Source organism: Pygocentrus nattereri, chromosome 9, assembly GCF_015220715.1.
Source record: "Pygocentrus nattereri isolate fPygNat1 chromosome 9, fPygNat1.pri, whole genome shotgun sequence".
Taxonomy (NCBI): domain Eukaryota; kingdom Metazoa; phylum Chordata; class Actinopteri; order Characiformes; family Serrasalmidae; genus Pygocentrus; species Pygocentrus nattereri.
The window spans coordinates 7123171-7150800 of NC_051219.1; the positions used below are offsets into that span (position 1 = coordinate 7123171).

Sequence of the window (27630 nt, forward strand, 5' to 3'; positions counted from 1 at the left end):
CAGTGCACATTTGTAATTGCGTTCATAATTAAATCTTACAAGGACTTGTTAAAGAACTAAATGCAACTAAAATAGCATCACTTGTTTTTGTCATAAAGTATTAAATGGCCTTTTTGTGATTTCTTCATTGAGAAATGATTTGAAGTGATTTCTTCATTTCTTCTTATTCAACCCCTTTACGACTACCACTCTTAAGAACAGAGGTTCATTCCAGTGTTTTCAATCAGGTATTAAGACCACCTGTGGATGTCAACGAGCAGCAATCAAGCATAATAAGCACCAATTAGGCAGATTTAAAAGGACTGTGATACTCAGCTCCTTCTAGACATCTACTGGTGTGTTTACAAGCATGGTGAAGGCAAGAGAATGGTCCCAGAAGACACGAGAAGAGGTTATTTCTCTTCACAAGAATGGCAATGGATATAAGAAGATTGCAAAGTTGTTAAATATTCCAAGAGACACTATCGGAAGTATCATTCGCAAGTTCAAGTTAAAGGGCACAGTGGAAACGCTACCTGGTCGTGGCAGAAAGAAGATCCTGACCGCGACTGCTGTGCGCTACCTGAAGCGTAATGTGGAGAAAAATCCCCATGTGACTGCTAAGGAACTGAAAAAAGACCTGTCAGATGTGGGCACCAAAGTTTCAGCTCAGACAATAAGGCGCGCACTGCATAACGAAGATCTCCATGCCAGAACTCCCAGGCGCACCCCCTTGCTGACTCCAAAGAACAAGAAAAGTCGACTGCAGTATGCCAAAAGTCATGTGGACAAGCCACAAAAGTTTTGGGACAGTGTACTGTGGTCAGATGAAACTAAATTAGAACTGTTTGGGCCAATGGACCAGCGCTATGTTTGGAGGAGGAAGAACCAGGCTTATGAACAAAAGAACACCATGCCTACTGTGAAGCATGGCAGGGGGTCAATTATGCTTTGGAGCTGTTTTGCTTCTAATGGTACAGGAAAGCTTCAACGTGTGCAGGGTACCATGAATTCCCTTCAGTACCAGGAGATCTTGGAGGAAAATGTGATCGAGTCAGTCACAAACCTGCAGCTTGGGAGATGTTTGACCTTCCAACAGGACAATGATCCGAAGCACACATCCACAAGTCCACTAGCGCATGGTTGAAGATGAAAGGCTGGAACATTCTAGAGTGGCCATCGCAGTCACCAGACTTAAATCCTAAAGAAGGCAGTTGCAGCGCGCAAGCCTAAGAATGTGACTGAACTGGAGGCTTTTGCCCATGAAGAATGGGCTAAGATACCCATAGGTCGCTGCAAGACACTTCTGTCAAGCTATGTTTCACGCTTGAAAGATGTCATAACTGGAAAAGGATGTTGTACTAAGTACTAAAAAAATAATGTCACTAGGGGGTTGAATAAAACTGATAATGATGTGAGCACAGAAAAGACATTTGTGGTTATTTCATCATAAATGTTATGTTATATTTGTCTAATTTATAAGTGCGTCTATGATATAATTGTAAATAAGATAACTGAAATGATCAAAATCAATGTCAAACTGGCCAAAACACTTTATTTCAGTTGGGGTTGAATAAATTTGATCACAACTGTATACTCTGAAGATGTTTCTGAAACACATGTAAGCGATCATCTAAAAATTACATGATATGAAGGATGCTGTAAGTTTTATTTCCCAAGTATTTCATTTGATGACGGCAATACATCTCTTGTGGTAAAGACAGTGTCTTCGATTAAGCCAATTCCAAATGCCCAGCTGTTGTGCTTTTCCCATTTCTCCATCTCTTGGCTCAATTTTAGTATACTGATTTGTAGCCTAATTACATGCTAATGCAGTAATTAGGTATAGAGGCCTACCTCAAAAATATGAACTTTTACTCTCTCTAAAGTATCGTGGTGGAACTTGTGTTATGGACTCATCAGACAATACATGTCATCACAACTAATGAATTGCATGCATGTCATAATATAGGCCTAAATAAACATTCATAAACATTCAAGAAAGGACAATAATTTAGGACTGCTTTGTCTGATAATAGATTTCCATATTTTCTATTTCTAATTATAATTGTTAATATTATAGATATAACAGGAACTGTTTTCTTATTAACTGCTAGTAAATAATCTCATGATGGAAGAGATCAGTGAGACAGGTTTCTGAAAATGAAAAATGCTACATAAATGTTAAAGGTGTTGCAGCTGTTGGACCACACGGCTCAAAGCACCACTCACAGCTGAACTTTGATGTCCTACATTGCTGCTTTGGTGAAACCAGCAGACACCTGAAACCTCTTCAACTGCAGAACCAGAGAGAGAGAGAGAGAGAGAGAGAGAGAGAGAGAGAGAGAGAGAGAGAGATTGAGATTGATAAATAAAGTACAAGCTTGCCATCTAGTGTTGAACTGCTGAACTGTTATTTCTGTTATTTAAAAAGTTTCCTTCAATCAGCTCAGCAAATTCTTAATTAAGATTTAAAAATAAAATTGTTGTTATGACAATTTTAAGCCTGGTTTCCATACACATCTCAGCACAGAGACTGTCATTAAAGGTCTTGAATAACATTTGTATGTATACAGATGCAGGCAAAATAACTGTGTTAGTGCTTCTTGATCTTAGTCCTGCATCATAACAGTCTTTAGACCCACTGGAAAACTTGGTAGAGCTTAGCTGGTTCCAATCATATTTTTAAGACAGGAGCTACTTCATTTAAATCAACAACTATGCATCTAAAAGGGAAATGTTGACCTGTGGTGTTAATCAAGGATCCATCCTTGGGTCCCTATAATGTTTATATGCTATCACTGGGCAAAATCCTTAAAAATAATAAAATATCTTAGCATAGGTGACACCCAGATCTACTTAGCTTTCTCATCTGCAAGCGTCTGACTGTGCTGGAATCCTTACAAAGACATTAGAAATCGCAGTAGAAAACATTAAACATTTGGAATATGGTTTGGAATTCAGGGCTCAATGTAGTTCACTGTTGTTTTTGTGTATGTTCATGCTTAATATCTTTTTTAATTAACCTGTAAAAGAGGTATTTCTTTTTAATGGGAGCACCTGTCAAAAATAATCGATTAATCAGAATTAGCACATCTCGTTAAACACCTGCAGACAGAGAAAGAGAAAACACACGCTAAAACAAACCATGTTTTTACTGGAGATTTTTCTCCCATAGGAATGATTGGGTTATATCATTATAATACACATGCCTGATAAACATTTTGTAGTACTAAATTAGGTTCAGCTTAGACTTGCTGTCAAATGAGTGATTTTTTTATGTAGTAAATTTGCCTTTTATTTGCAGTCTTTCTCGTTTTGGCATGAAATCCGATTCAAAATTGGCAAGCCAGAAAAATGCACTCCAGCCATGAAAGCTCTGGCGCACAAGGAAAGTAATTCTTTGCACAAGAAAACCCCTCCTGTAAAACTGGTGCACATCCATGGTTACTGAAGGACAAGCGCCCCCAGACAAGAATAAATAGCCTGACACTCGACTGTTGTTTCTGCTCGCCATTAAGAGTTTAATTCATTTTGGAGAGCCGTGGGTCCCATTATGTTTGGTTACTACTGATTTCTATAATTGTGTTGTGATCGGTTGGCTGTCAGGTGCATGCAAAAAAAGCTAACTTTCCCTGAAGAAGATGAGCTTCACAGTCCACCAATACAATGTGTCAGCTGAGATGCCATATTTACTTTATTCTAATCATGATTAATCATTCGCAGCCAGTCTGAAACCAAGTAAAATTATATTCTTTCAGATTAACACCAGTTTGACTGGCCCAACTTGGTTGAACCCTTTGTTTTGTGGTAGACCGAGATAAGAAAGGTTTTATACAAAATCTCATGGTCATTTTAAAGGTGAAGGTCACATACATTTTTTATGAAGTCCTATTCTAACATAATCTAGTGAATTGCTTATCATTACACATGTAACAGATGGGAGCGAGGAGGTGGACACATGCGCTGAGATAAGCGACTTTTATTCTGGGCAAATCCAGGGTCATGGTCAAAACAATCTAAGGTCATATATCCAACACAAAGCGATCGGAGGACAGACATGACATAAACCAGAATCAAACAACACCAGTACAACGTACAACCAACAACATAGACAGAGATTCAAACAACAGCAAACACGACGAGCAAACAACAACCAGCGAACGCTAAGGGCAAACACAGGGCTTAAATCACAAAGGGTAAACGAGGGACAGGCAGGAAACATGTGAAAACAATCATGGGCAGAGACACAAAACGAGGGGCTGGACAAAACCAAAACCAAGGGGCACATGGAGTAGTGGGAGGAGCCAACCGTGACAACACACAACAACAATTTGCAGTAGTGTTCTTTTTGAGTGGCAGGAATAAAGCTACATATGGAGGTTATACTATTCAGGTCACTCCTGAAAAAAAGGTTGGCTGGGTGAAATTTATTCCCAGTTAGAAATTATATTTTCTATTGAGCTCAGGAGAAACATGGAAGTTACTTAAACACTGTCTGGCTGAAACTGGCTTCTTAGGAGGCTTCTTACACTGCTTGCACTAACATATTATGAACATTCATTTCATAATTATTTCATAAGTTAAACAAGTTTACTTTTTTAATGTCACCCTTTAAAAAAAACTGATAAAACAATTCATCAACAAATCATTGTATCAATTCTAAGAATAATGTATTATTTCTACATCAAATTTTGATGATAGAAATTTGGGAATTTATGAAAAACTACTGTGTCACAAAAATAATACTTGAATTATCATGCACTATGGCATGTAAGGTCAAAAATCATAGTGGAAACAGATACAGTAGACAGTACCTTGATGTCAGGGCCAGTAGCAGACATCTCTGTTTACATGTAAAAGTACAATAATTTGATGTATTTAAAAAATTAGGAAAGAAAAAGTCTCCCTAAAATTCTTTAACCGAAATTATTTAAATGTCATCAAAGTCCTGGAGTTCTCTTCAGTATGACAATTACATATTTAATTTGAATTAAAACAACCAAATTTTACATTTTGCTAGTATTTTTTTCTGTAATTATAATGAAATATATTATTATAATTAAAAAATGTTTGAATTTCTAAAAAATATTTCATGTTAATATATAATTCCTTGATGTTGAGATGTCATAACACCATTTTACGTCTTTCTCTTTTTTAAAATGCATTTTCTGATATACTTTATTTCTTGATTACAAGTTAAAACATCTTTATCAAACAATGTACTGTTATTTGCCGCACATTTTACATTGCATAGCGCTGTTAACGCTATGTTTCATGAATCTCGCCCATTGTGCAAGTACAATTTCCCCACATCATGTAAGAACAACAGAATAATAATACTTACTAAACTAATATAACTTGGTTTAGACTGGCCCAGCATGTCTTCATTACGTCAATACCACAGTTTATTACACACAATTGATACATTTGCTTGTATGCACCTATGAATACACCAAAGGGTCAACCAGCAAACCTTCTTAAGTTATGAGATCTATGAGGCCCATGCAAAGCGAAGGACAGCTGCCCTGGTGAGGCCAGATGGAGGAGACTGAAGGAAAGATGGGGATTTGAACAAAATAGCAAATGTACTTTGGACAAATTCAAAGGAAACTTCTGTTAAGCTAGAAATATTCCAACATAATAAAATCTTTAGGTGACAAACTGCATTTATCTCTTTGCCTCATATTGCAATTCGCAATAAATTGCATTTAAGGATTCATCACAAATCTTTGTCCTCACAACAGGGCAGTGGTTGGCTGATCATAATCCAGGTTTTAGTTTCCTATTGAAGTTCCTCTGCCTAGCTGTGCCCATTGTCTAAGGCCTCATCAGTTGAGGCAATAGAGGATAGGCTCAATCCCTGATAATGTGCATCCCTTGTGGGACCATGGACAGGGGATCTTCTTTGAAAAGATGAGCAACCTCTGTGAGACGAGAGGCTCTGGCATTGTGCCCACCACTAGGGTGACCCACACTGATCTGGGTGAACCGCCAGAAACTGTCACAAAATCTAGTGAGAATGATGGAATAGAATGGTTTCCTGTTAAAATTTTGTTGTCACACCGTGGCTTCTGAATACGAATGTGGCATGATCTACTGCACTGACAGTGTTTGGACATCCAGCTGCTTGAAAACCTAACACAGAGTTCTGCAGGATTTGTCCTACTGGCAAGGAAATGTGGTGCGGTATGTGCATATTTACCAGAGTAAGAGACTCTGGAAGACGTTTGGCAAGAGTGGATTTTGTGACACTGAATCGGTCTCAAATACCCCTATATGACTCCTGCTTTGACAGTGACCATAGACAGGCAAAGACACTCTTTGTCAGTTCCAATTTTGTCTGCTGTGGATTCATATAAACAGGGCCAAGGGTGTTAATCAAAACCTAAATAGTAAGCGAGAGAAAAAAAGTTATCATGATAACATTAAAACCATTTGGATAGTAATGTGGTTTCCTCATTCTCTACAGACCTCTACTTGTCCTTTGGAGAGTCTGAAGTGACTGTGAAAAATGTTGTATTTTTAGAACAAGCCTAAAGAGTAGACATGTGATTGTCATTACACAGACAAAATACTTAATCAGATAGTTTGGACATAAAGCCAATTTGGAACAATATAATTGCAGTCTATTTACTACATATCCAACCTAATGATTAAGGTCTGGCAGTGCACTTGATCATTTCCAATTAATTATTTGTAGAAATCTTATACATACTGTATACAACAATCACTCACTCTACCATGAACAAAATTAATATATTTGGAATGACTCATTCACACGTTCTCATGTAAAATGATTCAATAGACAGTCTTGAAAAACAGACTACTTAATTTTGATCTATTAATTTAAATTCTTATTGACAAATATTAAGGCTACTCATCAACGTACATAACAGTTTGTTAAAACCTTTTTTCACCAATCTACAAAATAAATTAATGATGAACAAAACCATTTGTTTACAGCTGTTACAGAAACCCAGTTTGACACTTTGGGGTCACCTATTGTCACAACTGTGGGTTCGGGAAACAAACGCCGGGCTTCGCCTGCCACCAATAATACTTTGTTTAGCCTGAAGACGATGAAATAAACGCTGTTTCAGCTTCGTTGTTCATCGTTCTTGATTTCCTGCATTAACAGAGGGATTTCCACTGCATCACTTCATCCACTATGAGGATCGCCATCCCCGCAAGATCCACCAGCTCACGTGGGTTCCATGTGGCGACTGTCCGGCTTAATGGCTCTTTTCTCCTCTCCTCCCCCAACTGAGACCGGCTGCTTTCAATGACCACTGAGGTGAGGCACAGTTTATCTTGAGCAAGCCTAATGTTGAAACGCAGGTAAGGGTCCAAAAAGGCCAAAAGTGAAAAGACAGGGCAAGTTAATATGAAGCAGGTCATACACTTGGCTCACAGATAAGATGACACTTATTATGCAACCACAATTTTGACAATACAGTTTATTAAACTAAAGACTGGGCTTTTATACTGACCAATGAGAAGAGAGGGGAAACAGCTGAGGAGCTCAAAACTCGGACAAGGTGGAACGTTGGAATGAGTCATGAGCTATGGGATAAGGGTGGTGACGTCATTGCCATGTGGTCTCCCACTGACTTCTGAGAGTTTTAGTTCTTTACAGAGTCCTTACCTGAGAGCCTGCAGGGGAGGGGGAACGAGTATGAAAGACCTCCTTTGTGTGACAATAAATCATAATTAACTAGCAGTAACTACCTTAACTCATCAAACAACCAAACTTTCTGTAAGGAATTATTGAAATATTACACATACATTTCTGTTACATATTAATTTTTTTTCCAAAGAGCCAATTGACACCCAGTACACACATCCTGCTCTTTATTTCAATATTTTAAAAATGCATAATTTCATGTTATAGATTCATTTTATTCAATAAGTCATTGAAAAGTCATTGAATGGTTCAAAACATTAGGTTTTGAAAAGATACTATTGTAGCACTCGTGCCCGTATGTAAAAATATGTTCTAAATATAGAGAGTGAGGCTAGGGTTCGTCATTTTAAAAGTTTGTTTTAGATTTTTAAAACACAAAATGAATTACTCAGAGTACGTTAATAGCAATAAGCTACGCCAGACACACGTGTGAAGTGAAAACATTAGTTAGCTTTACTGCATTTTAGACAGCCATATTATATTTTAAAGCTATGCCTTATGAAGGATATAAATCACAGTAATATTACAACACACAATATAAATGAAACCCCAAAATGTACAGTCCCAGAATACAAAACTCAACTGTACACACACATAAGTGCTCAACCCCTAAACAAAATAAATAAAAGCAATTCAGTCCGTTAGTACAAAAAAAACATATATATTCATAAAATCCAAACTTTAAGAACCAGTAACCAAGTTATTAATGAAGAATGCTCGGGTGCGGCGGGGCTACGTGGCTAGCCCCTTCTTAAACTTGAGAGGGTAAACTCACAGGTCAATGGTGGCAGGGACCAGCGCTAGGAAACGGACAGACGAGGCACGTGGAGCAGACTGGCCTCTCCTTGTTCGGCAGCACAGTCAAAAACGGGGAAATCTTCGTCAGAGGACCCACACTGCTGTCCCGGTCACAGTGGGGTCTACCTCACCTTGGCCCTTGAACGACGTCCACACGGCTCAGCTAGCTAGCTCCAGCACGCGGCTACACACGACGCTTGTGTCCGTGAGGCGGTTTTTAAGGAAACTGGTGGCTTATAGAGTACTCAAAACAGTTATAAAATACATAAAACTGCATCAACCCGAGAAAATATACCTCAGAACCAGTTTAAAACCCCTTAGAAAGTAAATAAAAGGGTATATACTTGGCTTAACTCCACTTTTCTCGTGTTTTTCCTCGTGTTGCTCTCATGCAGCTCTCGCTCTCCCTCCCCAAACAATCAGAAAAAGGGAGACCTTGACAGACACGGTCATCACACAATCGCATTACTTTTACTGCTCTCCAAACATTAAGAACACAGAGCTGCAATCCATCTGACTTGCTTGTTCTTAAAGTGACAGTATCTAAATACACTGATTGAGTTATTATTGCAAATACACTGATTCAAATAGTGCACATTTAAGGTTTGTATTTATGCACGGGGCTACACTATTATGAACCTTTGCCTTCAGAAATTGTAGTTAAGGTAAACATTTTTGTACCTTTGAAGGTACATTTACAGGGTTTGTACCTTGATGAATGAAAATGTAGCTGCACAGAACCTTTATTACTAGCAGTGCTGTTAGAACCGCGCCTTATAATCCCTCTGGTCACAGAGCAGTAAAAGTAGATCAACCTGTTTAAGTTTGGATTCAGTTCAGTTCCTGCAGAGCCCGACAGAACAGCAGAGAGATGAAGAAGAAGGAGCTGTAAAAGCGATTACAGGCAGTCATGTATCAGTTTTGGAGTAAGTTGAGTCTGTTTTTACCGAATATAATAAATGAGATAAATTCTGATCTGAATAGTTGCTTTATATACCAAATGGTTTCGTTTTTTTTTTTTTTTTTTTTTTTACACAGTGATCTGCTGGTTTGGTCTGCAGATCCTACAGAGAGCACTGTCCTGCACGTTTAATGCACAGTTACTGGTTGTCTGCTTTAATTTAACGTATTGGAGGAAAATAAACAAAAAATAAGCCATTGTATGTGACCTGCAAATGTTATGGCACTTTTAATATCTATTTTTATTTCCAGTTTATCACATATCACATAGATATCTACAGTTCACTGTGTTTCCTCTGTGTTTCCTACAACTTTCATGAGCTTTACAAATGACCTTTAGTTATATTTTAATAATTTAGTTTATTTTAATAAATATAATTGTCATAAAAAAGACCCTTTCCATTGCAAAAGAGAAAGCCAGAGGTATCTGTAGAGTAAATAAAGGAAACAAATGAGTCCAAACTATTTTAATGACAGAAGTAAAGCTTACATTATGTCATACATTCAATGCTACACAAATGTAACAAACTAAAGGACTGCAAATACAAAGACATAAAAAGACATGAAGCTGTGATTGACAACAAACAGATTACACTAGAGGGAGACAGAGGAGCAGAGACAGGCAGAAGGGGCTTGTTTTCGTTCATTTTTTTGTTTATTTTTTAGTCACACAAACTTTTTGAGGGTTTGTTTATCTCATTATACATTGTTCTGGGAGCTGCAGCATATTTGTGATTGACCAATGGCCACACACTGAGAACAGACTGGACCACTAATGTGTCTAGATATGTGCACTCCAGTATTTTTTTTTCTGATTACTGATTACAGGTATAATTTTATTGTACATACATACAGCAGTCCATCTTATGTTCTTCCCCAAGCTGATATTTCCATGGGTTAGCACATTTGGAGAGATTGGAACAATACAGTGTACTAGGACATCTAGACACTGCATGTGAACTGATAGCTGCTCATTCTTATTAACATATGCATAACATCCATCCATCCATGCATTATATTCCGCTTTTCTGGGGTTCGGGTCGCAGGGGGCTGCATCCTAAGCATTGAGGCCCAGACCTCCCTTTCCCCAGCCACTTCCACTAGCTCTCCAGGAGGGATTCCAAGGTGCTTCCAGGCCAGCTGGGCAATATAGTCACGCGAGCGTGTCCTGGGTCTTCCCCGGGGTCTCCTCCCAAGTGGACTTGCCTGTGACACCTCTCAGGAGGCATCATAACCAGATGCCCGAACCACCTCACCACTGGTTCCTCTCGACGTGGAGAAGCAGCGGCTCTACCCGAGTCCCTTGCGGATGACTGAACTTCTCACCCTATCTCTAAGGGAGAATCCGAGGTTCGACTATAAGCCAGACTCTTTTCTACAGTACCCCTTCATAGACCTTACCAGGGAGGCTGAGGAGGGTGATTCTCCTATAGTTGGAACACACCCTCCGTTCCCCCTTTTTAAAAAGAGGCACCACCACCCCAGTCTGCCAATCCAGTGGCACTGCCCCCGATGTCCATGCAATGTTGAAAAGGCATGTCAGCCAAGACAGCCCCACAACATCCAGAGCCTTGAGGAACTCAGGACGGATTTCATCCACCCCTGGAGCCTTGCCACCAAGGAGCTTTTTAACTACCTTATCAACTTCAGGCCTCAGTAATGGACAAGCCTATTCCCGTGTCCCCAGACTCTGCCTCCTCACTGGAGAATGTGTCGGTGGGATTGAGAAGGTCCTCAAAGTATTCTTTCCACTGCCCAATGACGTCTTCAGTCGAAGTCAGCAGCACACCATCTCCACTGTATACAGTGCTAGTGGCACACTGCTTCCCCCTTCTGAGTTGTCTGACAGTTTGCCAGAATCTTTTCGGAGCCAACTTAAAGTCACTTTCCAAGGCCTCACCAAAATCCTCCCACACCAGGTTTTTTGCATTGGCGACGACTGAAGCCGCAGATCGCTTGGCCTGTCAATACCTGCCAGCTGCCTCTGGTGTCCCACAGGCCAACCATGCCCGGTAGGACTCCTACTTCAGCTCGACGGCATCTCTCACCTGGGGTGTCCACCACCGGGTTCGAGGATTACCGCCCCGACAGGCACCAACTACCTTACGGCCACAGCTACAGTCAGCCGCTTCAACAATGGAGGAGTGGAATATGGCCCATTCTGAGTCAATGTCCCTCACCTCCCCCGATATCTGGTCAAAGTTCTGATGGAGGTGTGAGTTGAAGATCAATCTGACAGGTTCTTCTGCCAGATGTTCCCATCAAACCCTCACTATACGTTTGGGTTTGCCTGATCTGACCGGCATCTTCCCCCACGACCTGATCCAACTCACCACCAGGTGGTGATCAGTTGACAGCTCAGCTCCTCTCTTTACCTGAGTGTCCAAACACATGGCCGCAAGTCTGATGACACGAATACAAAGTCAATCATTGAACTGCAGCCTAGGGTGTCCTGGCGCCATGTGCACTTATGGACATCCTTGTATTCAAACATGGTGTTCGTGATGGACAAACTATGCTCTGCACAGAAGTCCAATAACTGAACACCACTCGGGTTCAGGTCAGAGAGGCCATTCCTCCCAATCACACCCCTCCAGGTCTCACTCATTGCCCATGTGAGTGTTGAAATCCCCCAGTAGGACAATAGAGTCTCCAGGAGGAACACTTTCAAACACCCTTCCCAAGGACTCTACGAAGGCTGGGTACTCTGAACTGCTGTTCGGTGCATAAGCACAGACAACAGTCAGCACCCGTTCCCCAGCCCGAAGGTGTAGGGAAGCTACCCTCTCGTCCACTGTAGAAAACTCCAACATACATGCACCAAGTCGAGGGGCTATGAGAAAGCCCACACCTGCCCGCCGCCTCTCACCATGGGCAACTCCAGAAAAGAATAGGAGATTGGACCCAGAGCCCAAGCTGTGTGTTGAGGTGAGCCCGACTATATCTAGCCGGTATCTCTCAACCTCGCGCACCAACTTAGCCTCCTTCCCCGCCAGTGAGGTAACATTCCAAGTTCCAAAAGCCAGTTTCAGCAACCGAGGATCAGAACACCATGGCCCACGCCTTCGGACACTGCCCGATCCACAAAGCACCGAACCCCTACTATTATAAACAGTACTAAACATAAATACTTGCATACATATTTGAACAGAATGAAGCCATAGATGAGCTTTAATCTCTCTGTGTAGCTGTATTGACATATAACCAGGACCAGCTGCAAGATAAACTTTGTTTTTAGAAAAAATATGCACAAATTTTACTTTGTCTGTGTTTACAGAAACTGCAATTTTAGTATTTAACAGCTGGGCTGATAAACAAGCTTTGTGTAAAATGTGACTGTATTTACAGATACACAAAACAAGACCAAACTAAAAGAGACAAAAGAACATGCAGAGTATCTGACGGAATGGAAAGAGCAGGAGAAAGGAAGAGAAGACTGGCTTAAAGGAGAGAACAAAGAGCAGCCAAAGCACAAGGAGGAGCTACTCAAGGGAGGGACAGAACAGCTAAAGGGAAGGGAAGACTTGTTAAGGAAACAAGAAGAGCAGAAAAAGGAACAAACAAGAGAGCAGGATAAAGAGGAAGATCACCTGAAGAGAAGAGAAAACCAGCTAAGCAGAAATGAAGAACAAATAGGCAAATGTAAAATACAGGTTAAGAAAAAAGATCAACTAAAGGACAAAGATGACCACATAAGAAGAGATGAAGAACAGACAAACAAATGGAAAATGAACTTAAAGGAAGAACAAGATAAATTAAAGAAACAGGAAGACCAGCTAAGGACAGAGCAAGAGCAGATAGAAGAAAGTAAAACACATTTAAAGGAAGAACATGATGGGCTGAAGGGAGAGAAAGAGCAGCTCAAAGTAGAGAATGAGGAGCAGACAAGAAGGATGGAGGAGCTAAATGAACAGGAAAAGAGGCTGAAAGAATTTAATACAAATCTCTGCAGGCAGCAGATTGATTTAGTAAAAAGATCACAGGATCTAAAGAAAAGAGAGGAGAGGAGAGAGATACAGTTAGAAACGATAGAGAGACTGGAAGATGAGATCAACGCACAAACCAGAGTGATTGAACACTTAACAAAGATGAAACAAGAAAAGGAAGAGGAGATGAAAAAGGATGAAGAAAATAAAAAAGAGCAGGCTTTACAGATAGAGAGAAATGGTGAGAAACTGAAAACACAGGAAGAGAAGCTACAGAAGCTTAAAACTGACATACAGAATATTAAGAAACAGACAGAGAGAGAAAAGCAGCAGATATGTAGACAGAAACAGTGGATAGAGGAGGAGAGAGAGGCTTTAAAAAGACAGTGGATAGAAAAAGAGAACAAGAGAGAGAAGATTCAGAAACAAGAGAGAGTCAACAAAGAGGAGCTACACAAACAGGAGATAGAAAAACTGAAAAATGCAGAGGAAATAAAAGCTCAGACAGCTCTATTAAATAAGATGAAGATGGAGATGAATGAGTGTGAAGACACATTACAAAGACAGAAGAACATAAAACAGATAAATGAGAGAGAAATAGAGCAGCAAAACACTCAGCTTGAGGAACAGAAAACAAGAATAAATACACAGAAGGAGGAGATAGACAGACAGGAGCAGGAAAAATGGAAACGAGCAGAGGAGATAAAAGCTCAGTCAGCTCTGGTACAGAAGCTGAAGCAGGAGATGAACGAGTGTGAAGACACCTTACAAAGACTAAAGAATCTGAAACGGGTAAACGAGAGAGAAATAGAGCAACAAACCACTCAGCTTCAGGAACAGAAGATAAAGATTGATACACAGAAGGAGGAGACAGAAAGACAGGAGAGAGAAATCCAAACAAATGCCAGAATTATAAAACAAGCAAGGAGGAAAAAACAGACACTGGAAAAACTGATACAGACTGAAGAGAAACAACAACAGTTAAAAACTGAAAAGTTTCAGAAACAGGTCACTGAGCTGGAAAAACAAAAGAAACTACTTGAACAAAGTGTGACTTTAATGAGATACAAAGAGAAGAGAAAGAGAGAAGAGCTTAGAGAAAAGCAGAGGGAAGAGCAGAGAGGCATCAGAGAGACAGATGTCCAGATTCTGCAACACATTTATGACCAGCTGGACAGCAGATGTTCCTCATCAACCTACATGCAAAACTATGACACAGAGGAAGTCTTAAGAGTTGAACTGAGAAACTTTGTTGAGAAGATGAAGATGGAGTTTCAGAGGAGTTCAGAGGAGATGGAAGTTCAGAAAAAGGCACAGGAACAAACAGAAAGAATAAAGGTGCAAGAACACAGTAAGAATGATGAACAAGGTAAGAACCTCATATAACTTAATTCTGTTTCAATTTTCTCATTATTTCTCTTAAATATTTCAAAACATGTCTTGTTCAAAAATAAAAAAAAACCAAATAAATAGTAGTTTAACCTTGTTTTTTTAATTAGCCACTCTATTCCATTCACACTTATTCTGATTGGACCATAGCAAGAGTGCAGAAAAGCCTGAAAAAACAGCACCTCCCCCTTGCCCATACGACACAGAAGGCTGTGCTTTTCTCCCTGTATGTCAAGTCTCTTGGGGACAAACAATGCCTGCTTTCCACTGATCTGGCCCAGCCTGACTCTGTCACCCTTCTCACATCCCCGGCACATGATGACGCACTTCCCTGATGCATCCTCTGATGTTTTGCCACCCTGCATGTTATGAAAGTCGGACTGCTCTTTCCTGTGAGCTCTACAGTTGCCCATCTCACCCTGCTTCCTCTCACACTCTTGTAACACCACTTTCTCCTTCCCATTGCACTGACATACCCTCAGCTACTGTTGCTACACCTGCTCCTATCTTTACATCCTCCAGTTCCTGCGACAGTTGAGGGCAGAGTCTCCTTTTTCTTCTATGGGAATAGTTCCTTCCTCTTCCCTTGTGTGTCGCAACTTCTTCTCCACTCTCTCTGAGGTTGATGTTGTGTCCTCCCTCTTGGCCAGGGAAGTTTTTTTTCCGCTTACCATATCAATCATACCTGCGTCACCATACACAAATAATCCAGCAAGAAGCGCCTCATCATTAATTTGTCTGTCCCCCATGGCTGCTCCAAACCATAGCCTGACTTCAGACTTCTCTCTCCACTACGCTACCATGGAACATACTATTTTCACTCATCACGTAGGTCAGCCATGAAGATTGGCTTGCTAAGGCTGACATCGTTTAGACTATTAAGATTTTCCCTTTACACGCTGATTTTTGGCATTTTTGGCATACGTTGCAGTCTGTCTTGTCTTTGGCTGCATGAATAACCACAAAAATCTTGACACACTGTTAGAAGGCCTGTGATGGATTCTGCTGAACTCTTCCAGACTGCCTTACATGCTCCACCTCTTTGATGACTTTCTTGTGTTAGATTCTCCTTCCTCCCCATCTGTGCATGGTCTTTGTCCCTCTCCACTTTTGTCTTTCGGTGACTCAGCATCCCTCTTAACTCTAGAGTAGGCCTAACGACATCTCTCAAAATCCATGACATTCAGCTAGACTTGTTTCAGGCCTTCTTTCTGATATGCTGGAATGCATTACCAACTCCCAATCAGAATTCATTCTACAGCCTCATTGCTTGAAGCTTCTGCTCCTCTCCCTTCTTGGGTATCTCAATTACACAATTCGCACATTACCTTAAGGATGCTTTTATCTCCTACTTCCTCAGTACTGCCTCCTCTGTTCCTTCACTTCACCACCTCCTCTCCCTGGATGATACATGTATCATGGAGCTACGCTTCTGGCTCATTTCCGTCTAGCACTGGAACAGAATCTCTTTTTATCTATGAAGATGCCTTCTCTGTTCCCAAAGATGGTTTTCTTCTACATGGCCTTTGGAGTTTGCTTTGCTTTCACTCAAGTCAGGTGACTCCTGTGCCTTGTGAGAACTCTACCCTGTCATCATAGATGCATTCCTTCAGAAACATGGACAGAACAAGTAATCCTCATTCACTCTGACAACTCTGCAGTTGCATATAATCAACAAAGGACGTTCTAAATCTATAACACTTATGCCATTCCTAACTTTCCAAGCTTTTATGCATTTCACAGCATCTGTTCCCTTCAGGCAATCTTTCAAAAATAGCTGCTTTCCTCACATTTGCCAGTTCACAATTAATGACCCACTCTTCCACCTTAAAAGTCTGTTTAACTGGGACCAACTTCTTTATCAAATCCAAATCAAATTTTTTTGTATGGTGCTTTTTACAACTGGTGTTGTCTCAAAACAGCTTCACAGGATTCCAGGAAAGACAAAGTTTTAACATGAATGTAAAACCCCTAGGTGAGCAAGCTAGGGGCGACAGTGGCAAGGAGAAACTCCCTCAGAGCTGAGGAAGAAACCGTGGGAGGAACCAAGGCTCACAAGGGGGGAGCCATCCTCCTCTGGTCAAACTACCTACAAATTATTATACTACTAATATTAATAGCAGTAGTATTAGTAGTAGTAATAGCTAGGAGTCTATGAAAACATCAATGTAGGGTGGGCAGCTAGTCCAAGGCAGGTGGCAGTAGCTGGGGCATGGGCAGCTGGTCTGAAACGGGTGGCAGGAGTGCTTGACAGTCCTTCAGCGTCCGGCTGGACAGGTGGGCTGTTGTATACTCGGAAAATGGCAGGGAGATGGAATTAGTTTTATTCTCTTTGTTTGTATGTAATACAGGGAATGTGAACATTTCCAGAGCGTGGCTAACGACTCCGGCAGATCTGCCTATAACAACTTAACTAAAAGGAGAGAACCAGAAGGACACACAGACACGGGAGCACTCTGAAACAGTTTGGCATCCCTCCGGTCCACCGTCCACAAACCTGAGTGACGCAGGTTGAGTGTGCAGGTTTTACAGTTTACAGAGGAGATAATCTTATCTAGTTCTAGCTGTGGGAGTGGGTAAAAAGTTTCCAGCCTTTTTTCCACAACTGTGTTATGTTTTATATCAGCCAAGTCAGATGACAGCCAAGTTGGATTTAATGCTGTGGGTTGAATTTGTTGTCTAATATTTTCAATTTTATTATTAAAGAAGTCCATAAAAACTTCACTAGTGGGAGTTGCCAGAATTTGTGGTTCAGTACCTGCCTGATTTTTGTGATTCTGGAAATCACACTAAACAGAACTCTAGGATTATATTTATTATTCTCGATCAGTGAGGCCAGATATGCTGAGCGAGCTTTAGGGAGGGCATTTCTATATTCTATAAGGCTGTCCTTCCAGGCAGAGTGGAACACTTCCAGCTTGGTTTGTCGCCACTTCCGCTCTAGTTTCCAAACTGTTTATTTTAAGGTATGGGTTTTATCGTTATAGCACAAGCTTTTTCTGTCTTATCCTTTTAATTTTAAGTGGCGCCACATTTTCTAAAGTAGATCGAATGGTATTTTCTAAATAATCGGTTAGTAAATCTAACTCCATTTGTTCTGATGGAGTGGAGAGCTCATTAATGGATCCCAACACATCACAGCTAAACACCCTCAGATTTTACTTTTTTTACTTTTTACTTTTTACTAGAAGGAATCCAAAGAAATTACCCTCACCCTCCACCTTGTCAGTTGCCCTTAACCTCTGACATCCTGCACCATTGCATTCAGACACTTCATGCTGGAATCCTTCCCAAGGTGATAACCACCAATCTAGAAGCCCTTTTTCTCCTCGCTTTCTTCGGTTTCGTGAGATGTTCGGAATATACAGCTCAAACAGAAACCTTAAACACTGCCTTACATCCCTGCCTATTAGACCTAACTTTACTACACTTGCACATGATCTTTAATATACACAGGGGGTACAGCCTTCTAGTGACCCGCAGCCCAAAATTCCTCCCCACCTGTCATTATCTCCTTCAACCCAAGGTGTGGTTTGCATTTGCAAATTAAGTGTCAGTGTGAAACAAGAAAGAAATATTGACAATAAACTGTTGTTTTGTGCAGATGATGCTTCACAAGATGCTGCAAGCAGTAATGATAAGGTAATATAAAAAAAAGAATACAATTCAACATTTATTTAGAATTGAAGTGCATTAAAGTGCATCCTAATTCTTAATCCTTTTTTTTCTCAGATGTCGGATGTTTTTGTGTTATTTTAAGCTCCAAAAAAAGCTGTAATTCATTTTAACACAAGTAACTCAAGTAGGATGTTGTGAGATTTGTAATATGCGGCATAAAGACAGTGAACTGGTGAAAGACAGGAATAAGAATGAGACATGGACAACTGATAACTTTGAGACCATTATAGTGATGCCAACCACCAAATACACGTACCAGTAAAGTGTATTTACCCTATTTACACATACAGCTCTGCTCACAAATGTATTTACCATTGGCTGAAATTGTAAAATTTATTTACCATTTTTTCAAAACATAGGTCCAAAACTCATTAAACGCAACTAATTGGCTAATGCTTTCTTTTACAGTCCCTAGAGTGTAGTTCTAGATATTAAGCAGGTAAGGGTGAACTACATACTATGAAGTACTAGACAATTATTTTGGGGAACATAATGGTAAGTTCTGAGAAAATATAAATAGGACTAAATTACTATTGAGAGGCTCTAGCTATTAATCAGTTATAGGTCATTTTTATTGCATTGTAATCCCACATATTTATGCAGGAACAAGTTTTACTTGTAGGTAATTAAAAGGTATTGTCTGTGTAAGAGTGCATTTTTATATCATACAACTACCCAGAAATTTGAACTGAAAATAATTATACAGGACTGTGGAGTTTTAACTGCATAATTACCAGGTAATATTTCGAATTTTGAGAATATATCTTACTTCCATGTGCATTTAAAAGGTGAAAAGAAAAAATAGACATTGCATTTGTTGGTATGTTCATGGATAATAATAATAACAAAATAACACAAATCTTTTTCAAAAGGTCTTTGAAGAAAGTCTTTCACAAAGGTCTTTCAGTGTAAAAATGGAAGATTCAAACTCACAGGACATCAGAAAGTCAGCTCTGAAAAGTCTTACGGACATTCTGCAGCATCTCAATCTAGACAGTTTCTATCCCAACAAACTGACTGTTAAGTCTATCTTCACCATTGGTAGCCCAAAGGAGGAACAGTTAAACAGCAATATGGCTTTTAGTTACCTGCAGAAACTCCTGATGCTGAACTACAAAGTGAGATGCATTACAGATGAAAATGAAAAGCAAAACTGTACCCTGTCCACAAAAACAAGTGGAAATTGTGACAGAAAAGATGTTGATTGGATGTCTGATGCCATGAATGATAATGGCAGTAACTACAGAGCTAAATGTGAGATTACTGCCAAGGGCATACCACAATCGGTCAGTGAAATATCAAATGAAAATGATAATCTGGATGAATTCCTCAGTGGAAAGAACGACTCTAATAATGCTAAAGAAAAGGAAAAGATTCATTCAATGGATGTCCAGATGGCAGTTTTCCACTGTGCAGATAGTTTCCTGAGGCAATACATGGTGACTAAACTCTCCTCCTGCCAGTACGCTTTGCCACTGCTGGTGCCCAGTCCTACATCTTCAGACATTGAACTCCCTATCTGGACATTTCGGCAGATCAAGAAAACCTGGAAGCCAGCCTGTGGCTCCAGCACAACAATGCCAGTCTGTCAGGTTAAAACTTTGATGGTGTTTTTCTGCAGGCTGGGCTCTGTTTCTACTTCCAAATCTCAGCTGCTGAATTCAGTGATTAATCCAAACCATGACACCTTCTTCCACAGAGACAGTCCAGGCAGCAGCAGGAACAGCCTGTTCATAGAAGGACTGGTGGAGATTGCCTGGTACTGTCCTGCAGGAAACACTGATGACCTTTTCAGTGACATTACTGCATTCTGCAATCTTCATGGTGACGCTCTAGATCACAGAAAACAAACAGATTTTCTAGCTGAAAGAGCCACGGTCAACGTTGTCTTGATGCAAAATATGAAGCTAAATGATGAAGGACGAAAGCTCTTGAACTGACCAGTGCAATTAAATTTGGTTTGCAGAAGTTTAATTTTAGTCAGACCTTCAGCCTGGAGAAAAGCTCAAAACTAGCGAAACAATCTGGATTTAAAACTGATGAAGACAGATATTGTCAGGAGGGGAAGAACAGAGCTCGAAGGGTTATTAAACTTTTGGAAGAAGAAAAATGTTCTGAAATAAAGGTTACGTTTCTGCCCTGTCAAGGGAAACTGTGGCATGACTGGAGCAGGAAAAACAAAGAGCTTCATCGTTTGCACAGAGAAAATCGACAGCTGAACAGGGATGCTAAACTGGCAGAAATGAAGGAATTAAGGGCCAAACAGCGAGGCATCAACCTCAAATTCATCAACTGTTTTGTAAACAACCTACTGTCAAAAAACACACATCAGCCATGGTACTTTGTCCAGTGGACCAGTTATTTTATTGATGAGAAGTTTTCAGACCAGGTTTCTCAAGTTCATCTGAAATACAACAGCAAATGGCTTGAAGTGCAGAGGTTGAAAAAAACACAAGGAAAGTCTGAGGAGCTGAAGGTCCTGCAGAAACAGCTAGAAGAAGTTTCAGAGGAGCTGGACACAGTGACATTTGGCCTTGAGCACATTTTCAGGGAAATGGGTCAGATTTATGAGGCCTGGGCTGCAGTGCCTGAAGAAATGGGGGCAGATGTTTCTGCTTTCCCTGCTGTGGCTGCAGACCTCCTGATCTCTGGACATCCACTGGAGCTGATGGATGGAGATGCTGCTCATGTCCCTCTGACCTGGATAGAATCTGTTCTGGACAAGGTCACTGAGAGACTGGGAGACCAGAGAGTCTTTGTGCTGTCTGTTCTGGGTCTGCAGAGCACAGGAAAGTCCACCATGCTGAACACCATGTTTGGACTGCAGTTTGCTGTGAGAGCTGGCAGATGCACAAGAGGTGTGTTCATGCAGCTGCTCAGAGTGAAAGAAGAGGTTAAAGAACAGCTGAACTTTGACTACCTGTTTGTACTTGACACTGAAGGACTTAAGTCTTTAGAGCTGGCTGGCAAATCAACAGTCAGTCATGACAATGAACTGGCCACTTTCATCATTTGCCTTGCAAATATGACCCTGATAAACATATTTGGAGAAAATCCTGCAGAAATTCAGGGAATCCTTCAGATTGTCATTCAGGCCATCCTCAGAATGAAGAATCTCAAAGTCAATCCAAGCTGCATGTTTGTCCATCAGAATATTACAGACCTCACATCTGCAGAAAAGAACATGGAGGGAAGGAGACAATTGCAGGAAAAATTGGATGAAATAACTGTTTCAGTCGCAAAAGAAGAAAGGTGTGATGTAGAGTGTTTTAATGATGTGATCAGATTCAACATACAGATAGATGTGCATTACTTTGCTCAGCTATGGGAGGGAAACCCCCCCATGGCCCCACCAAACCTACATTACAGTGAGAGTGCGGAGAGGCTTAAACAGGCCATTTTCACAGCTGCAGCGCAGGAGAAAGCTATGAGATTGTCAGAATTCAAAGTCCAGATAAAAGAGCTGTGGAATGCAGTTCTGAAAGAAGACTTTCTTTTTAGCTTCAAAAACAGCTTGGCGATTGCAGTATACCAGAAAAACATTGCACACAAGCATTGAAAATAGGAACCTGACATCTACAAGTTGAAAACGTATAGAACTGTATATACAGTGCCATGATGAACATAACTGAAATACTTCCTTGCTTTTGTTGAAGAAGAGTTTGGGACTGGACTACTGTAATGCTCTTCTCTTGGGGCTCCCTAGTAAAAGTATTCAGAGATTACAGTATGTTCAAAACAGTGCTGCCAGGGTCCTTATGAAGGTCTGCAAAAATGAGCACATTACACCTGTTCTTCAGTCTCTTCACTGGCTCCCTGTGACTAAGAGGACTGAATACAAGGTTCTCCTCCTCACACACAAATGTGTTCATGGCCAGGCTCCCTCTTGCTTAAACGAACTGCTAGTACCACAGACACATCTACGAGCCCTTCGCTCTGTGCATCTCCACTGTCTTCTTCCAATCAGAACAAAACTTAGTACCATGGGTGACCGAGCCTTTTGTTCTGCAGCTCCACGCCTTTGGAATGCCCTGCATGCCCATCTGAGGAAGCTTCAGACAACTGATAGTTTTAAAAAGTGACTAAAGTCATATCTTTTTAGGAGGACATATGGACAATAAAGCATCATATTTTATTAGTTTTATTTGATTATTATCTTTTAATTAATGTTTTATACTGTGAGCACTTTGAGATTTACTATAAATGAAAAGTGCGTTATAAATCCAATGTATTCTTATTATTATTATTAAGAGTTAAGGAAAAAAATTGGGATATCAAATATTGCTTAGTTATAGGAGCTGAGGTAACAGACTTTATTACTCAGTACTTCAGTATGAGTCTAATTCAGTCTTTCTTCCATTCTTTGTACCTCACTATAGAGTGTCTTAGACCTATTCTTAACAGAGAAAGGTGAAATGTGCTGTGAAGCATTCCTTACCTATAGCACTGAAACCCCAAAATGTTTTAAATGTTTTATCCCTGATCTTAGACATACTTTATGTCTGGGTAAATTTCAACAGCTAAGACATAGATTGTTTGTCAACAAACCATACTTTGTTGTGGTCTTTGAGTTTGTTTTAAGATATACTTGCCTGTAATTTTGGGTTTGTTATTAATAATTTTAGTAATTGAATGTTTAGTGTTTAATAGTTTATATTCATGATTGATCATTTCTACAATAATGTTAATTTTCTATTAAATTGTCACATATATTGTCACTGTCAAACAAAACCTCATATTTCAAAGAAAATAAGTTTACAGGAGAAGAAAAAAAAATGTAATTTTCAATGTAAGTTAATGTAACAAGATTTTATTCTAAGCAAAGTTTGAATCATTGCTATTGGTCCTCTTCTCATAAAATTTTGTGTAAACAGCAGCTGGCAGGCTCAAATTATGCCAAAAATTGTTATAAAAGGATTTGTTCCACCAGTGACGATACATTCTAGTAACTTTGGAAGATGTATCTAGCAACCTTGGTACTTGCAGTTAACCTAGGGAGAGCTCCTGATTAACTGTAAAGAGTGTAGTGTGATGTTATAAAAACTGGTAATAAGCCTTCACATGTAGATAACATTTGGACAAGCATATAGTCATAAAATGACATTTCAATAAACCACATTTTCAACAACTGCCTTGTATTGTGTTCTTTTGAATCTAAATCAGACAGTAGGTGAAAAAATAGGTGTCTTTCAACAATTATTCAGATTCTGAACTAAGAGGCTGTCATTTAATTTATGCTATTGGTTTCAGAAATTAGAATAGTTAATAATGATCTAATATTAAAAATGTGACATGTAATATGCCACTTTTTTGGTCTTGGTGTTGTAGAGGATTCTGCTACCTACATTGGGGAAAAATCATAGGCCACCAAAGAAAACAAAACATCCCAATAAATACAAATAAACAACAATACAATAAAACTAAATACCTCTCCAATAAACATTATTGATATCTTGAGAGATTGCAAGAAAAACCTTTTTTTTCTACAGAACTGCTTTATTTCAGCCACTGTGGAGGGCTTTTAAGGATGAACGGTCAGAGCATCTCAATAGGGCTGAAGACAGGACTTTGATTAAGTACTTCCAAGGCTTTAATTGTGTGTCTTTTGAGCCATTCCAAGGTAGACTTGCTCTTGTGTTTAGGATTTTTGTCTTGTTACATAAAACAGATGTGCTTCAATTGAGCTTATGATCATACACTAATGACTGGACACCCTCTTGCAGGACTTAAAATTCATGGTTCCATCAATTATGGCAAGTCACTAAGGTACTGAAGCAGCAAAGCATCCCCACACTACAACCGTGTTTGACTGCTGGTATGACATTCTTATTGTGAAATGTTGTATTAGATTTACAGACCCGTGTCTTCCACTTCTTGAGATGTTTTAGCCTACTTTACATTGTTGGCAAGGTTCTACTTAAGTGATGTTTAGATTTAGCAAGGTTGGCAGTAATCAGGCCTTTTGTGTGTGTAGATTTATTTGATCGTAATTATATATTAAACTTGGTTAACTTGGGTGACTGAGTAACTAAGGAGGCAATTGTGTTTTTACATGTGGCCAGTTGGTGATGGATAACTTTTTTCCTTCAGTAGGTTAAAGGATATTTTCTATGAACAATATATAGTACAAAAAGCTCAAAATCATGCAAGCAATTGCTAAAATCATGTTTTAAGAAGATGAAGGTAAAAGCTGTAACTTAAGTAACTTAAACTGTTGTGTACACCTGAGTACATGCTGTTATGCATGGCTGAGTATAACTGTTACATATTCCTGAGTAACTTATGCTGTCCCCAGGTCCTGAGTGCCCATTTGGGAAGTCCAGGAGATTTTCTGTTGGCTTGTTGACTGTAACTTGGCACAAGCGATAAGGCAAGATAAGTAACTGGAACACAGTGCAGTCATATTCAGATATAAACAAACCCTCCACTGCCTTTCTGTCCCATAGTCCATTATGCAACTAGTTGAAAATAATACTTCAATGTGTTCGTACTATGATGTGTTGGCATGTTGGCATTATCTTTCTATCTATCATATTTCTATCTATCACTTCAGCACCAGTCATTCACATTTGTGCTCTTAGACATGAGTCTTTACCCAGCTAACAAAATTACATTCTTAGAACATTCCTCTAATGTTGCAATGGAATGTTGCCTCCATGTGAATTTATCCTGTCTTCTTAATATTCTCATATTTCTTAAGGTACAAGAACGTTCCCTAAATGTCAACAGCTCAACCTCATTTGCTATGAAATTTCATGTTCTAGGATTGTTGTCTTGGAACATTCTGAGAACATTCAAAATTATGTTCTCATAATATTCCTTTAACATCCCATTTTGGTTGTAGGAACGATGCATTAGAATGTTCCCTTAATGTAAATCTGTCCAGTGTTCCTAGTGTTTTTCTTACGATAGTACAAGATTCCCCAGAAAATTACCTCAGTGTTGTTTGCACTGAAACTGAATACTCTAGGAATATTATTTTTGCATTTTAAAAAAGTTTCAGTTATTATAATTATAATTATATTACATTATAATTATATTATATTATATAATAATAATAATAATTACATTTATAGTTACATTTATAGTAATAATTACATTTATACAGCACCTTTCACAAACTCAAGGTCACTTCACATAGCATGGAGAAAAAATGTTTAAAAACTATGCAGTGTACTTAATGTTCTTAGGACATTCGCTACAGTTTAGAAAAAAACATACAAACATTAAATAAAGTTCTTTTATCTTTCAGTGGTTTCTTCCCTACCCTGTGCCACATAATGTGTGTGGCCTGTATTCAGCTGTGCTCAGCATCAGAAGTTTTTTTTTTTTGAAGGAATGTTACTTTAACATTGCAATAACATTTTCACACTCTGTAGTTTGGATAATAACTCTAAGTCTTATTTTCCTTACCTTCTCCCAACATTTCTATTGTTTAATAATGTTTTCTTAATAATTTAATCACTGTGATAATGTTTGCTATGATATTTGATAGTCTAATTCAATAATGATAAAACAATCTTAAATACTCACTTTGACATAAAATGAGACAAAATCAATGCAAGCATCAAGTTTTCAGTTTGATATTGACCCAAGCTCAAGATAACTCTGCTTGAGCCAGCCCTTTGTCACCAACATGACAAATATGACTAGATACAGCCATTAAATCAAATATATGGCAAATATGTGGCAAAAATAACAGTTATTACACCATAGATAAAGTAAATAATAAATAATAACATATCATCAAATAATCAATTGTCCAAAATTCAGATTAAATTTTGCTATAATACATTCATTTATGAAAGTGTTTTCAAACAACATATCAAACATTTTAGTGGCTAATCTTTCCATAACATGCAGTTATTATGCTTTGCACTGCTGCCAGGTTATATAGATATAATAGCCTTTCACTTGTTTAAACCTGAAGTTCTATTTCTTCACATAGAACATGTTATATGTTACCCAAAATATTTTTGGCTAAACAAAGTAAATATGTGTCTTTTGGCTGCTCTAAACTATCCACTTTGAATCAATGCGCTGGTTTTCTCCATCCATTATATCAGGAGAATGGGTCTCATGGATCTCTGTGCTAAATTCTGTCAACATCATGTGTTTGTGACTCCAGCATGCCAGATTAAGCAGTGCTTTATGGTAATGAGAACAAAGAAGAAGAATAAAACAATGAGAGAAACTGATGTGGGGAAATTCGGGGTAATGCATTTAAGTCAGAGACAAGATGTGAGAACACATACATGAAATTTGAACCCGTCCCAAGCCCAGCGCATATTTGGGAAATAATGTCAGAACCTGATGTGAGCAGTTGGATCCAAGGCATTAGACACACCAGGACCAGGGTGCCTTAAAGTGTGAATTATTCAGATATTTTTGGTTTTGTTATATAACATGCACCATAAACAAAAATATGCTTAAAAATTTAAATGATAAAGTAAAAAAAAGCATGCAGACACTACAAATAAAAATATAATTTTAGAAGTTACATAGAAATAAATCAAGTTCTATATATTCATGCTGCCAAAAAGCTTTTGTGCAAATTATATATATGTATATACATATATATATATATATATATATATATATATATATATATATATATATGTACACTCATACAGGTCTACAGGTCTACCAGCAGTGGCAAAAATCCCAGTCTACAGAAAATACACCAGAATACATGATTTTTTTTTCCAGGTAAGAATTGCTTCTAGAAGTCAATGCACGTCCTTTACAACTAATTTCTAAATGAAAACTCTGCAGGGAACAGTATACCATGAACATATGGAGCAGAACGGCACACAAAAAGCCTTTGCTCACAACTGCTCACAAAGTTACCCTGTTACAGTGGACAAAGAAACACAAAAACTGGACTGTTCATGACTAGAAACGTGTGTGTGTGTGTGTGTACATAAAGTCAAATAACTGTTTTTAGATCTTCAGCTGGTTTCTCCGTAATAGTGAACTGTGTTTGTGAGTCAGGGAGATGATTTCTGTCAGAATGTCTTTTTTCCTGGTGAGTGTTTTGTAGGTCTGTTTGTATTTGAGGGTGTAATGATAATGTATCTCATATCATTTCTGTCACAGGCTGTCTGTGTGTCGTCTCTCAGAGAGAAGCTGTGCAGCTTTGGCCTCAGTTCTCAGATCAAACTCCTCAAGTCTGAGAGAACTGGATCTGAGTCATAATCGTCTGTGTGATTC

General features: G+C 39.2%; 2 protein-coding genes across 2 annotated transcripts in view; one reads left to right on the top strand and one right to left on the bottom strand.

The window, feature by feature from the left end:
* The window catches only part of LOC108415618 (protein NLRC5-like), an 802877-nt gene that overhangs the window by 560875 nt on the left and 214372 nt on the right, over nt 1-27630 (top strand). Inside the window, 1 exon segment of the mRNA XM_037540830.1 lies at nt 27517-27630. This exon segment is cut by the window's right edge and continues 60 nt beyond it. Within this exon segment, the coding sequence (XP_037396727.1) occupies nt 27517-27630 (114 nt within the window).
* The window catches only part of LOC108415395 (NACHT, LRR and PYD domains-containing protein 3-like), an 843678-nt gene that overhangs the window by 536000 nt on the left and 280048 nt on the right, over nt 1-27630 (bottom strand). The window lies entirely within an intron of this gene.